Below are 13,862 nucleotides of genomic sequence, written 5' to 3'. Positions count from 1 at the left end.
CGAGAGGCAGGACTCACCTGTCTATCTACACTTAAAAGACAAGGGACACTTCTTCGTAGACACATATTCTGGACAAGGAAGAAGATGGTTTGAAATAGGATTGAAGGAAGCCATCTATGTTAATCTCTCAACAGAGGAGGCCTGAGACGTCATCTTTCTCCCACTTACAATGCTTCATCCGTTCATCCCTTCATCATTTAATCTGTTCCCAGGGACACTTAAAAACAACTTAACCTCTTGTGACCACAATACCTGTGGACACGTGACTCCAACAACTCTAACAAACTCGTTACAACAGTTTCACCGACAGTGGTTCAAACAGTCTCGATCATCGACACTGTCAATACTCCACAGATGATAAATACCTGGTTTCACCACAACTCCGTAAGAACTGAAGAAGACTCTTGGATGAAGGTGAAACATCTTCAAGAAATTACAACCAAGTGCAGTTAGTCCTGATTAGACACCCTCATGCATATCTTCTACCAGCTCACCGGTTCTAAAGCACCAGTCAACCAGAACCAACCCAAACTACTCCGCCCAGTGATTCAATGACACGCCTAACTATCACCATGGTCAAGTGTTGTTTATCATTTGGTCTTTTGAGACCCTGATTGCGTTGGCTCACTGCTCTGTTCCGCACCATGCTAGTTCTTACAGCAGGCTCCACCCATTCATGATAATTAAACGTAGTAGCACTAGTATTAATAAATTCACATACTGTATATGAATATAGTTTAGCCATAATTATTTAACTATTATATAATATTTCCGCTTTTGGAGAAATAGGGAGTGTGAGGTATTTGAATATTATTCTGCTTCTCTTCAGAATAATGTGCACACCGTCTGAAATGGCAGGAAATGCCACACGGCAAGTTGCACAGGATTAAGTCAGGTTAGCTTTCATCAGGCCTATAGACAGTTTGAACAGCAGCTATTTTCACATTATATGGTAGGTAAACATAGCGGTGAGGTCGAATGGTCAAATTGACAACTGCCAGCTTAATGTGATGGAATTTTAATAAAAAAAGTGTTTATATCAATACAATCAGTTTCTCTTATACATTTTATCAAACATATCAGAAACAAAACAACAGTGATGATCCTGAGATATCTTAGAGATTAGAGTTGCCAGTATACAAAGCTGGACATATCAAAGATGACAACCACCACGTCGGTCAGTCATGTGCTCCCTTTGTGATTGTGTTTGTAGACAGTCCATCCACTCAGCAGTGTGCTTCAGTCTGTTTGGCCCGCGACGTCCTCGTTCTGAGGCATGTTAACGTACTGAGGCTGTCTGTAGAGGCAGTAGTGCTGCATCATGAACAGGATGTCGAACACCATGGAGAACAGGCCCAGACCAAACTTTGTAGGATCGCCGAATATCAGCCCCCACTCATCTGAGGAGAGACACAGTACAGTCAGTCAGACATACAGTACATTATTTGTTCATTTGAATCCTAATGTAACTGTCACTCAATGGTGAGACTCTAGGAATGGAATTGTTGCACTACCCTGATCTAACAGCGACTTTGTAACTCGTGCATGTTCCCTGACGACTGGTGGAGAACAAACAAAAGTTAATCATCATTTGTACTTCCACTCTTGGAGCTGCTTCATGTGCACTCAGTTACACAATAAAACAAAAGCAGGGTCCTGTTTGGCTTTATACATGTGATGAATGCATATGCATATTTTCATCTTTGTGAAACTACAGATTTGAATACATCTGGCCCCCAGTGTCAGTATAAATTACTCATAACTCATTTGAGAATAAATTAGTTTGCTCTTGATTTTCTCTACAACTTAAAATGCAAAAGATGAGAAAAGAAATAAAAGATAAAGTGACCTCTTCTGCCACTGTTTTGCAATTATTTATGAATTGGCCTGTACTATGAAGCAAGTTCAACATACCCACGATATGTTGTCGTTATCTGGTTTGACTTAACCTAACATTGACCATTCTGATAACCTGAACTACCAAGCTGGATATCAACTGTCTCAGTCAACCCTGAGCTCGTTCATGTGAAAGAGGTGAAAGAGGCGGAGTCGTTATTTACAAGCGACAAGCTGGAATCAAACCGACAACCATTTGTCCCTGACGGGATCCTGTAGAATGATGACTCTGGTTTCCAGTGATCTGATTGGTCAGTAGTGGGGCTGTTGAGAGGTTCTGATCTCTTATCTGGGACTTAACCTGCTCCGCAGCAGGTTAGCATCAGTTACCATGGTGATTTACTCCGGAACCAGCTTAGTAGGACGTAAAACCAGAGTTAAACCTGAACTGACCTGAATAACCACAAATCCTGCTTCGTAGTACAGACCTCTGGACAGCTCTACAACACTGAGGGGAAATTGAGTCCCCAAGTTTATCAGTGTATCTTACAGGATAATGTCAAACTAAGTTCAACCAAGACTCCTCCTGTTGGAGAGGCCCAGTCAGAGCTCAGAGAGATGTTCACATCACATCCTGTCATTGTGTCTGAGCTGCTGCAGCTCTGGTCCCCAGGAACTGGACCTAGTTGTTGTGGTTGGATCAGTTACTAAATCAAAGTGTTGAATTACTTTTTACATTGATTCTTAAAACACAACAAAGACAATAGTTTGTGTTATTAGCTGAAGCACGTTTTGACTCAGATGAAGAACAATCAATGCAGGAGACCAGGTAATTCCAAACACTTCACATCCTGCTTCTTGCCTCTGTAGATATGAAACATTAAAAAAGTGCAGCATTCACTACAGCATAACACAGTACATGGCAGTAGTTACCGTTGTTGTAAGACTGTAGAACCATCTGTAGAATACAGAGGACTCCTCCAGTGAAGTCCAACAGCACATTGCCAATACTCCAGCCCACAGTACTTTTCCTCCTGTAGTTCATGAATGCCTGCAAACACAGACACAGAGCCTGTCAGTCACAACTCCTCCCATGACCAACCAACGACATGAAGCAGTATAGTTTATGTTGATGAGATTTTAGAGTAAACATGAAAATCAATGAAACTGGAGTACAAACTGTTTTAAGTCAGTGTATTTTCTGTATCACAGAAATGGAATAACACAGTTTCTACCTTTATCAAATGTAGCATTTCAGTTGTTGGTCATGTCAGAGAGGATCTGCAGTGAGTATATGTGTATGTAGTCTTTGTTGTTCCGCTGTTTTACTGTATTCTATTGTTTTTTTTAAATCATTTTGCGGACAAAAGAACAAGAACAAATACACTATTTGCTGCTTTTCATTCTTCAAATGTGTCCTTGCATGTGTGTTGCTTACCTGCGGCACATATTTAATCAGGGTGACTGCTAGTTTAATGTAAGAGAAGTAGTAGAGGTAGTCCAACCAGGTGATCTGTTTGGCCACGGCCAGGAACAAGCTGACCAGGGCAAACGTCCAGGCAGCCAGCAGCAAGACCAGGGCCGTCCAGGACACCTTCTGACCCCCCCTCTGGAAGAGACGTGATACCGAGTCATCAGACAAACCACAACATGACACAATCAACTACTTAAAGCTGAAGTATGTCACTTTATTTCTTATATCTTTTGGTTGAAATTCTCGTTTGGCTTTAACTTGTCATTAAGATGTTGTAACACTGACTGCACAGTGTCATGTTATTCTCTTGGCCACCTGGACACTGTTTTCTCTGAAACACGGCATTCACGGCACAAAAGAACTGCATCACCCACTGCGCAACTAAGACAAAGAAGATAACAGATGAATTGACTGAAGCAACTGAGAAAAAAATCCCAGCGTCTGCAGCATTTCCACGACGTGAACAATCAATAATTCCAATTGTCTGTTGCCTCTTAAAGTTTTTTTTGTGAGTCTCAACCTTCTAACCAATCAGAGGAGGCTGTCAATAAACACACCAGCACACTTCTCAGGTCTAAGCTTAGCTTAACATGCAGCTCATTCTAGTGCGGCTCAAATGTCCACTCAAACCGTTTCCGTCCTTCACACGCATTTCTCATATTGCTGATGTTTGCTGTGTTTTTACAGCTCATGCCAGCTGTACGCACCACTCGACTCTCCTGCACACTGGATATCGGTAGAAGAAAAACGCAGTGTTCTCTCTCCTGCTTCACAGACTTCAGGGAGAAGTGGTGAACTGGTTTGGTTTGGGACAGACAGAGCGGAGATGGTGGGAGAGGAGTACTGACCAGTTTGGGGTTTGATACCAAGCACTCACCTCATAAACAGCTGCCTGGCTTATGTACAGCAAGCAGAGCAATACAGCGTGGAGACTGAAGAAGACGTCGTTAGCTTCGACAGGGTTGATTCCATTAGGGTTCTTCTCCAGAAACTCCTCCTGCAGAGCAGACACACACACAGACACTGTGAAGTGAACTGTCTACAGCGATGTCTTCAAGTCAATTCACGTATATTTGTATAGCACCAAATCCCAACATACGTTACTATGTAAAGTACCTTGAGACCTCACAATGTGTGTGTGACTTTGTGAGGCCGATAAGACTATAAGTCCATTTATATAAGTGTAGACTGTTGAAGAAAGTGTTACTCCAGTCTCCGTCATATTAAACATGACCAGTAGACGGACCTACAAATGTTCACTGCTCAGATGAAGTAAGGGGACACTTAATGATCACAGTTAAACAACAAGGATTCAATCTGTTCATTTAAGACGGGCATACACTGCGATTTAAGGCAGTTTTTGCCCAGATTTCTGATTTTCAGCTCTGATTTTCAGCTTTGCCATACGCTGCTTGCAGAGCAGTGTACAGGGGGGAGCGAGCAGTGATCAATTGCTCGCAACCATCCCTCGGATGTTCCGATAAATTTCTGACAAGGCACAGTTGAAGCAGAGCCACGAGTCGATTCCTCAAACTCTGCCTTTTTCCTGACTGCGCCTGTGTGAAGTGGCAACATACTCAAGTTGGCTTCCAGGATAAGAAATAAACAGTATATTAAATAGTCAGTGTGTTGGATCGATGGAGGGTCCCTTCGCTGCTGAACGGTTGGTTATAATATAATAAATTATGTTAATTGGACATTTAGTGCATGCGTGCGTCCTTATACGCCGTTTCCTCTTCAGCACACAGATTACAGATTACGCACGTTTCTGTCTTGTCAGCGCTCTTCATCTATGGTAAACAAAAACTTCTCCGCCTCAGAGGAGGTCTGATCTAGGTCTGGGAGGAGATCCCCCAGGACACCATCCACTGACTCATCAGGAGCCCAGATGTAGTGTATACAGGCAGGCAGGGGCCATACACACTACTGAGTCACATTCTGAGTTGCAGTGATAAAAGTTGGATTAACTTGTGATTTACATTTTTTACTTTGAGGGCTTGATTCAAAATCACACCGAAAATCATTGGGTTAATGATTTTAGTATCCATTGACTGCGTTACATCATTTTTTTCTCAACAAATTACACAATGTACATTAGTAGAGATTTTCAATTTGAATAATTCGTTAATCAAGATCTGATGTGGGATTTAAGTGTTCCCACATCAAATTGGGCTGTGTATAACCAGGTGAGTCAGAGAAGACGTTACCTTTATATACGGCACCCAGAACAGGCCGATGTTGAAGACACTGTAAGCGATGAAGCCCGTTAGGTTGAGAGCCAGGAAGTCAAAGTTGAGACCTACAACACTGAAAACACACACATGCTCTTATTATTATTTTCTCAGTCAGATTATTTGTTCTCAGATACTTAGCTTTTTTTTTATTAATTTTTTTATAAAAAGCCAAATCAGACATCATCCACTCAGGTGAAAAAAACAAAAGCTTCAAACAACAGGTGCTACTGTATGTCCTGTTGTTTAACATGTTGAGATATAAACACCAGGAAAAAAAAGCTCTGGTCTCATATGAATCGTTTGATCTTCAACACAAATTTATTCAGTGTGGACAAAAACTAAATAACTGAACTTGTTGTTCTATAGTCTGAGGGGATGTTTCAGCATTCAAAAATGATTATAAAATAATAAAAAGACTGAACAAAGTCAAAACAAACCATTTATATAACTCTTAATGTTACAAAAAGAAAATCAGCTAACACACACACGATTCTGTGTTCAAAGCTGCTAAGTCCGTTTAAACATACTGTACAGTATCTGATGAGTATCACGAAAAGATCATGTTGCTGAAAAACAGATTTAGTTCAAAACATCACAAGGAAAATATTCAAGAAAAGCAACATGGAAAAAAAAGGGCCGAGAGAAAAGTACCTTTTCCTCCTCCAGTTCTCCCAGGCTTGTGGATAGAAGGACACCGACCACGCCAGGAAGTAAATCCAGCCAATCACCTGACTGATGACTGACAGGATGTTGCTATGGACGACCATGAATCGGATCCTGACGGACAGACTGGAGGAGAGAGTATCAAGCTTACACACAAAGTGCAGTAGAAGGACACACTGGTCACACACCATCCCCAGCATCTTAGTCCATGGTTAAATCCAAGCTCTCTGATTCCCAATGTGTGAACCTGAAGAACAGTCTGATCTGTGCTCACCACATGATAGTGTGTCTAACAGATAAGGATATTTTTATTATTGTACATAAACTTCAGCTTATCTGTCAATGTGAGAAAGCACCTTTCAACGCAGTTACGTGATTTACAAGTTGAATTAGGTTGAAATGAGGCATTGAAGATGACAACATGAGGGCAGAAACAGACAAGATAATAGTAAAAAACTAAATAAAACAGTTTAATATCAATTAAATAGTAAGATCAGAGCCAGGATGAGAACAACGTACAGTAAAAGGTTAAAACATTTTAAAAAATGAAGGGTGAATTCAGAGCCCACATCCAGAGAGAGCACACTTATAAAAATGTGTATGTGGAGCCAGACGGATCTCCTCAAAGAGAAAAGGCCTGGTGATTGGAGGTGCAACTAACGATTATTTTCATATTCTGTCGATTATTTTCTCGATTTTCTCGATTAATCGATTAGTTGTTTGGTCCATAAAATGTCATAAAATGGTGAAACATGTTGATTGTGTTTCCAAAAAAAACTGAACTTTGACTGTTTTTTCATAAAAACTACCGATTAATCGATTATCAAAATAGTTGGCGATTAATTCAGTTATCGATTACTAAGCGATTAATCGATTAACTGTTGCAGCCCTACTGGTGATAATTGCTGTGCAATGGTGAGCAGGGCTTCACTGAGGACCTCAGCTCCATTAATGTCCATTGCACAACATTTTTGGGGTGAAGGTTGAGCATCGTCTTCTGTGGTGAGGCCTCTCTGGTGCTCATCTCCACAGAATGACATATGAAAGCCTGCGTGTCTATCAAGGGAACAGTGTTAGTGTGAGAACAGAGGGAACCCAAGTCTGCTGAATCCACTGCCTAGTAATTTAGGCAGAGACAAATATTTGACATCTTATTTGAATATTTACAGTGTTAACTGTAAGACAAAAGGACACGACAAACCCTTCATTCTCTTTGACACGATGGACTGGTATTATTAAAAAGTTCACATGACCACATACAGTAGAACCTAGCTGTAATCGTGAAGGGACAAACTGTGTAAAAAATGCACTCCAGGATTCAGCCAAGGCTAATTTGAAGCTTCAGTAGTGTGTTTTGGACGAATCACGTGAGTAGAATAGAACAGAATATCATATTATCTTCTGCTGAACTGTAGAAATAACTTCTTTTTTTTACAGAAAAGGCATATGTGGATGTTGTCAGGACCTTTTTAAGATCTGATTGCATGCATGCTGCTGCTGCTGTACCGACACCTATTGTACCTGTTGAAGTCTGTATTGTTGCTGAGCAGGTGTGCGGTCACCTGACCGACCTCATGGGCTGTCACATTGACACTGACTGAAGTCGTCTCCACTGGCAGCAACACCTGAACAAAGAACAAGAACAACATCAACTCAGGCCCACCCCGTGTACAACCTCCTCTATAAGTGATCCCTTCTTCTCATGTGCACGTTTGATTTCTTTGGCTGATCCATGTCATTAATGTCGCACAATGAAACTGGATGTCATGTGGTTTAAACTCAGAGACCCGGGGCCTGGACTACGAAGCCAGGTTACTGGTTACCATGGTAAGTTCAGGAGGAAGTTCGTGACGTCGGGGGGAATTTTCTGGTTAACCGGTATAACGAGAGGTGGATAGTTTTTAACCTGAGGCATTTTGCATGGTTAATGATCTTAAAACTGCTCCGAGCATGATAAATACATAATATTTTTAGTCTGACTTTAAATTTTGAAAAATATTTAGAGTGGTTCTTTTCTGTTTCAGTTGTTTGATCATATTATCTATATTTCATCACTTTTACATGTCGCTTAAACCAAATTTACAGGCAGGTGTCAGCGTTTGTTGACATATAATGTTTAGAACTTTATTCATGGTTCTGATGATGTCGCTTGTAATTGATGTAATCACATGTAGTCTCTTTCTATAAGCATTATTATCGTTATCCTGGGCTACTGTTGACTCTTCTGAGCAATTTTGCAACAGGGCACAGAGAAGTGTTTAGTAAATCTTATTTATTTACACCCTTTTTATCATTTTGTTAGCCTACTGGCTTATCATTAGGGCCCGAGCGCCGACAAGCAGGAGGCTAGCGAAGGCCCTCTTGTTATTATGTTTTAATTTTTGAACTGTCTCTACACATATATGCAGTTTTTCAGTCGGTATATTATCATTACGATGTTTTCCTGAAGTGTCTTTCTATAGACATTGCTATAATTTTCCTGGGCTTCTGTTTTCAAAGTAACATGATTCTGTGCAGTTGACCCATCTTGAACTTTTTTGTCACAGGCCTCAGCCCACAGGAACATTTTCTATTGTCTATTATTGCGCTTGATTTTTTTTCAGTCTTAGCTCACATACGTGAGAAGCAGTCTTAGCACTTATTTTTGCATTTCTTCTTTCTTTCCATTGTTATGTTTTTTCTCCCATGTGTTGGAAGTTTGCATATCATCTCCTCTGGGTAAATGAATGTGTACAGGTGTATATTCTAGATTAAGTTCATTGAAGCCCAGATGACAGTTACCTGCTCAGGCACGGTGATGACAGACGAGGAGTTTGACTTTGAGCTGTAGGTGACGTTGAACTGAATCACAGCTGACTGGTTGAGGGGGGAACTACACGGACACAAAACACGTGAAGAACGTCAGGAGCTGCCAGGATCTGGATCTCACATCTTTAACTCACTTCTCTAGAAACGAGCAGCATCAGTGCTGAGTCACATGAGTGTTGTGTAACAGGTGGAGCGGCCCGGAGGGCTAAGACACACCTACACACTGCCCTCCACTTGTTCAACAGCAAATTCTACTTTCATGTTATGGTTATTTACACAAATGTCTTTTTTTTTTTCAAATATCATTCTCACACATGAAGTTTTACTGCTTCAAAGTTACAATTGGTAAAAAAAAAACAGGTATACAAACTCAAAGGGGGAAAAGAAAAGAAAAGAATGAAATCAAATTTGTTTTAAAGGAAGAAAGGATGGGGCATAACATACAGTTTGGGCACGGCCTAGATATTTGTGTTAATTATGCATATTTTATAGATCTTTATAAATGCACAGTATGAAGTCACGCACCTGTACAGTCTTACAAAGCCCTTAAATGCAGCGACCATGCAATGGAGAGAGACTTAGGCTGTGTCCGAAATCACCCACTCATTCACTACCCCCTACTCACTACAAAGGGAATTCGTTGTAGTGGGCTATGCAGGCTGTTTATCGACCGTTTTGACACTTTTACGTTACTTAAAGAGACCCCAGACCTTATTTGTTATAAAAAAAAGGCAGGAAATCTCAATTTTGACAGTATGGGCCCTTTATTGACCTGCATGGAAAAAACAATGTAAATCAATTCCATGACTTTCTCCAGTGTTCCTCCGGTAGTGAGAGCATTGTCCCATATGAGATTCACATATTCTGTCTGGAATCTAGACATATCTCATTTTCCATTTGTAGTTTTGTGGGATTCATTACACTTGATTTCTAAGTAGGTGACACAGTAGTTGTAGTACTATATACTATACTACTATAGTAGTAGTAGTCGTACAAGTTTTCTTATTTCGGCAAACTATTATCAAACATAATGATTGTGTTGGTTCCATTTTAATTCAGTGCATCTCTGACTCTAGAGCTGCAGATTCCAAATTCGTCATTATTATTATTATATATTATATGTTCTGGTTCAGTTAGAGATTTCCTCCTGGGTTAGGGTTGGGGTTAGGGGGTAGAGTTTTTTCTTTCCACAGTCTCAGAGCTGATCATTGTGGGAACTGTTGTGTTTCTCTGTAATATTGTGATGTGTCTTGAGATAATTTATGTTGTGATTTGGCACTTTACAAATACAATTGAATTGAATTGAATTTCTATTTTTGGATTTGTGGTGATCCTTAAATGTTTAATCTGGGCAGCACAGAAACAGCTACTTAGATCTGGCAACGCTAACCGTCGACATTGTTTCAAGATTTAAAGTTTTATAATTTGTCTATTCCAAATACATTCTCCAGAATTTTTGGAATTCATAATGCCCAAAACAGGTCAAACTAAACTGTGCTGGGAAACTTTACAGTGCTTATGGTGTAAACAGTAACTGTCGGCTCAGACTCTTCTGCCAGGTGAAGGCTCATCTTCAACCTCATTTTGATGCCATGCCTGTTAACTCTCAACTGTCCACTGCCACGAACTGTTGTGTCAATACAACGGTGACCTTGTTGAAAGAGTCACACACTATGACAGGCTACACAAACAAAAACTAAAAGCTAAAGATACATATTAGCAAATTGCAATTTGCCCCCAAGTTAGCTTCCACCTTCTCCTATACTCCCTCAAAGAATACTGACTGGAGCTGAGCAGTAAATCAAGTGCAAAATAACATTGTGTTTGTTTGTTGCTGTTTTTTCTATAATGCGAATAAAAGGTGCAGACTGTGTATCTGTGGTTACCTGGAAGTAATGGTGATGTTGGCTGTAGAGAATTCCTCAAGTGTGACGGCATCAGGAGCAAACAAATACACACTGGAGGCTGGAGGACAAACATACCAATAAATAAAATATCAATACATCCGGGACACAGTGTACAGGTTGTAGTATGGATTGACATAATCATAAAGCATTTTTAAACAATAAGTAAGTAATTATCATAAAGCATAAGCATATTTACAATTTTCCATAATCAGGATCATCATGAGGTCACTACATGCTTATAGGGTGACTAAAAAAAACCCTGTGTTTTGCCTGAGACGTCTGTGCTGTGTCCCCAGTGTCAACGCAGTGACCTCACTGAAACACGCTCTTTACGGCGAAGTCAAAGAAGGCGTAAGAGTTAGTTACCAGAGACGTTGTGCAATGTCCACAGGAGCAGCAGCAGCTGAGCAGACAGACGCCCCCTGGCCGAGCCTCGAGCAAACATCTCTGCTGAACGACGGATGCTGCAGACCTGAAGGACACAAGGCATCTCCGATGTTATAAGGAGAAATGTGGTGCACATCAAACTATCACATTAAACATAAATTGAGTAGGAATTATTGGGCCATTTTCAAACAATGATGTCAGTAAATAAAGGCTGAATTCTAGAAAATAATTATATTTACTGAATAGGTATAAAAATAAAGACAGACCAATAGCTTTTTTTGTGCTGAATATACACATAACATATGTATTAATGTAATTCATTGTAATAAACTAATATGAGTCAGTGTAAAGTCCCTGTCTGCATCCACAGCACCGTCCGAATGACAATTGATATTGCTGTAAAGATTGAGTGGTCACAACAGAATAAACAATATATATTGTCCCATTGCACAGCCCTAATGCGGACACACACTTTTTTTATATGAATTCATAAAAATCATTTAGAACGCCGGTGTTTTGAGCGCGTGCTCAATATTGCAAATAATTGGAAATAATGGTAACAAAATCTACTTTCATTTGATATTATAAAATGAACTAGTTGTAAGGTTACAGAATTTTACATTTTAGGTGTAGCCTTTTTTTTAAGAATTGTGCAGATGACATGACACCAAAATAAATACTAAATGCCCATTTTAACATTTTTGTTCAAATGCAGTTTTGTTCTAAAAGAAAGTGAACCGTCGAAAGGACAGTCCTCCATCGTCGACTGCTGCTCCCTGTCACACAATAAAGACTGCAGTGGTCAGACGATGGAACCTACATACAAGGAGTGAAGTCCCTCAGCTGTTCTTCGACACGTCCTGCTTCAACACATGAAGTCTGTCTGAAAAACGACCAAACCAAGGACCCAACTTACTGCAGCACTACTTCCTCATTGGTCACGAGACCCGCTGCCGCCGCTGCTTCTTTTTCTTCTACTTCTCCTTCTTCTTGGGTTTTAACGGCGGTAGGCGACCAGTGTAACAGGCGCATTACCGCCCCCTTCTGCTCCGGAGTATGAACCACAGATTGGTCCAGTCCGCCTGATGAACTCAGAAGATTCCCCTGCTCTGTTCACTTGGCAGCCGGTTCATTAAAGCTTTGATGCTGGACTCCTGAACTCCTGAACTTTTCATATGGGATCTGTCTGGACTATATTTAGTAAATTCAATGATGACATGAGTTACAGTCTTCTCAAGAACCTCGGCCTGACAGCTGGATGCTTTCCTATTATCCTGAATGACCTATCCTTATCCACTCACAAAGGACTTCTTCTTTTCTTGGGGATACGTCTTATGTTGAATTAGCTTAGTTGATTAACCCATATAGAAATGTTCCCCTTGTATCACTTTTCCACTTATATTGACACTCTTCTATTAATTTTCTCCAAACTAATAAATTTGACCTCTGGTTTGTTTAATGGAATTTGTAAATCTGTGCTGTCTCTGTCTAATGCTTGTTTTGATCATCTGTCCACCTCCTCATTTCCCCTCAAACCTCCATGTCCCGGAAACTATAGAATGAGTCTGGGATGTGCTTGTAGCCGATGGCTAAATATTACAGACTAGTAGGTTGTGGGAGCTTCAATTCTTTGAAGATTATGGTTATTGAAGTAGTCCCTTGTTCTGCAATGAGAAACCTTTTGAATTGTATATATATATATACAAATATATATATATATATATATATATATATATATATATATATATATATATATATATATATATATATATATATATATATATATATATACACACATATACAAATATATATAAATATATATTTATTTTTTTATGCGGGATCATTTGTTGTGTTTTTTTCCTGCAGTGTACATGCTAACTAATTGAGGCCATTCCCTCCAATTCGAGTCACCTGTCTATTGTGATAATGAGCCAACAATGTCACTTCCTGATATCTCCTGGGTCTTGTTCTTCCTTTATTTCTGGTGAGACACCCTGATGAAGGTCAAGGTGCTGCAGGTTAGGGTGTAGAAATGTTCCCATCGGGTCAAAAACTCATGACCACACCGGTGTTATACCGGACATTTTTCAAAAAAGGATGTGTGTTGGCTCTGTATCTGTGAAGCTTTTACTGAGGTTTGTAACGACAGATTTGGATGCGGGCATTTCCATTAATTACTTAGATTGTTGCGGTCCACATCTCATAAAAACGTAAAAGATCTCCAACTTTGTGTTGCTCCATTGTAGAGCTCACTCTGTCTCTGCCTAAAGAACGTTGACCCATCTGTCGGTGAGCTGGTGGACCAGTGCCATCTTGGTTTTCTGAAACCAGAAGTAACCATATTTGGACGAGTAGGGCTGGATCTGACCTGAGAGCTGAAGACACTGCACGTCCACCTACACCTGCGACCTTCACCCATTGGATGGTATTTGCTGTCAATCACACAGTATCCACGCTCCAATGCATCGAACTTTATTGTCTTTTTGAATCTAAATGGGACCGTAGTTTACAAAATAAACATAATGTTGTGTTGAAAAAGACCATAAACTCCTT

The 13,862-nt window shown here is 40.1% G+C and overlaps 1 protein-coding gene across 3 annotated transcripts; it reads right to left on the bottom strand.

The window, feature by feature from the left end:
• Positions 1–1,002: 1,002 nt before the first annotated feature.
• On the bottom strand, positions 1,003–12,316 carry ctns (cystinosin, lysosomal cystine transporter). 3 transcript variants are annotated; one of them, XM_035647296.1, is made up of 11 exons: positions 12,226–12,316; positions 11,289–11,394; positions 10,902–10,980; positions 8,989–9,079; positions 7,729–7,832; positions 6,196–6,333; positions 5,518–5,617; positions 4,188–4,307; positions 3,275–3,445; positions 2,770–2,887; positions 1,003–1,400 (listed from the first exon to the last, which is right to left on the bottom strand). In XM_035647296.1, exons 2-11 carry the CDS (start codon positions 11,365–11,367, stop codon positions 1,240–1,242), a joined length of 1,161 nt encoding a protein of 386 aa, XP_035503189.1. In that variant the 5' UTR covers positions 11,368–11,394; positions 12,226–12,316; the 3' UTR covers positions 1,003–1,239. The 3 variants fall into 3 exon arrangements, with proteins under 3 accessions (XP_035503189.1, XP_035503187.1, XP_035503188.1); XM_035647294.1 differs by having other exon boundaries at positions 12,130–12,275; XM_035647295.1 differs by having other exon boundaries at positions 12,134–12,275.
• Positions 12,317–13,862: the final 1,546 nt, after the last annotated feature.

Source organism: Scophthalmus maximus, chromosome 13 (genome assembly GCF_022379125.1).
Source record: "Scophthalmus maximus strain ysfricsl-2021 chromosome 13, ASM2237912v1, whole genome shotgun sequence".
In the NCBI taxonomy this organism is placed as follows: Eukaryota; Metazoa; Chordata; class Actinopteri; order Pleuronectiformes; family Scophthalmidae; genus Scophthalmus; species Scophthalmus maximus.
The sequence above is the reverse complement of the archived record's forward strand: the minus strand, read 5'-3'. Positions and strand labels throughout refer to the sequence as shown.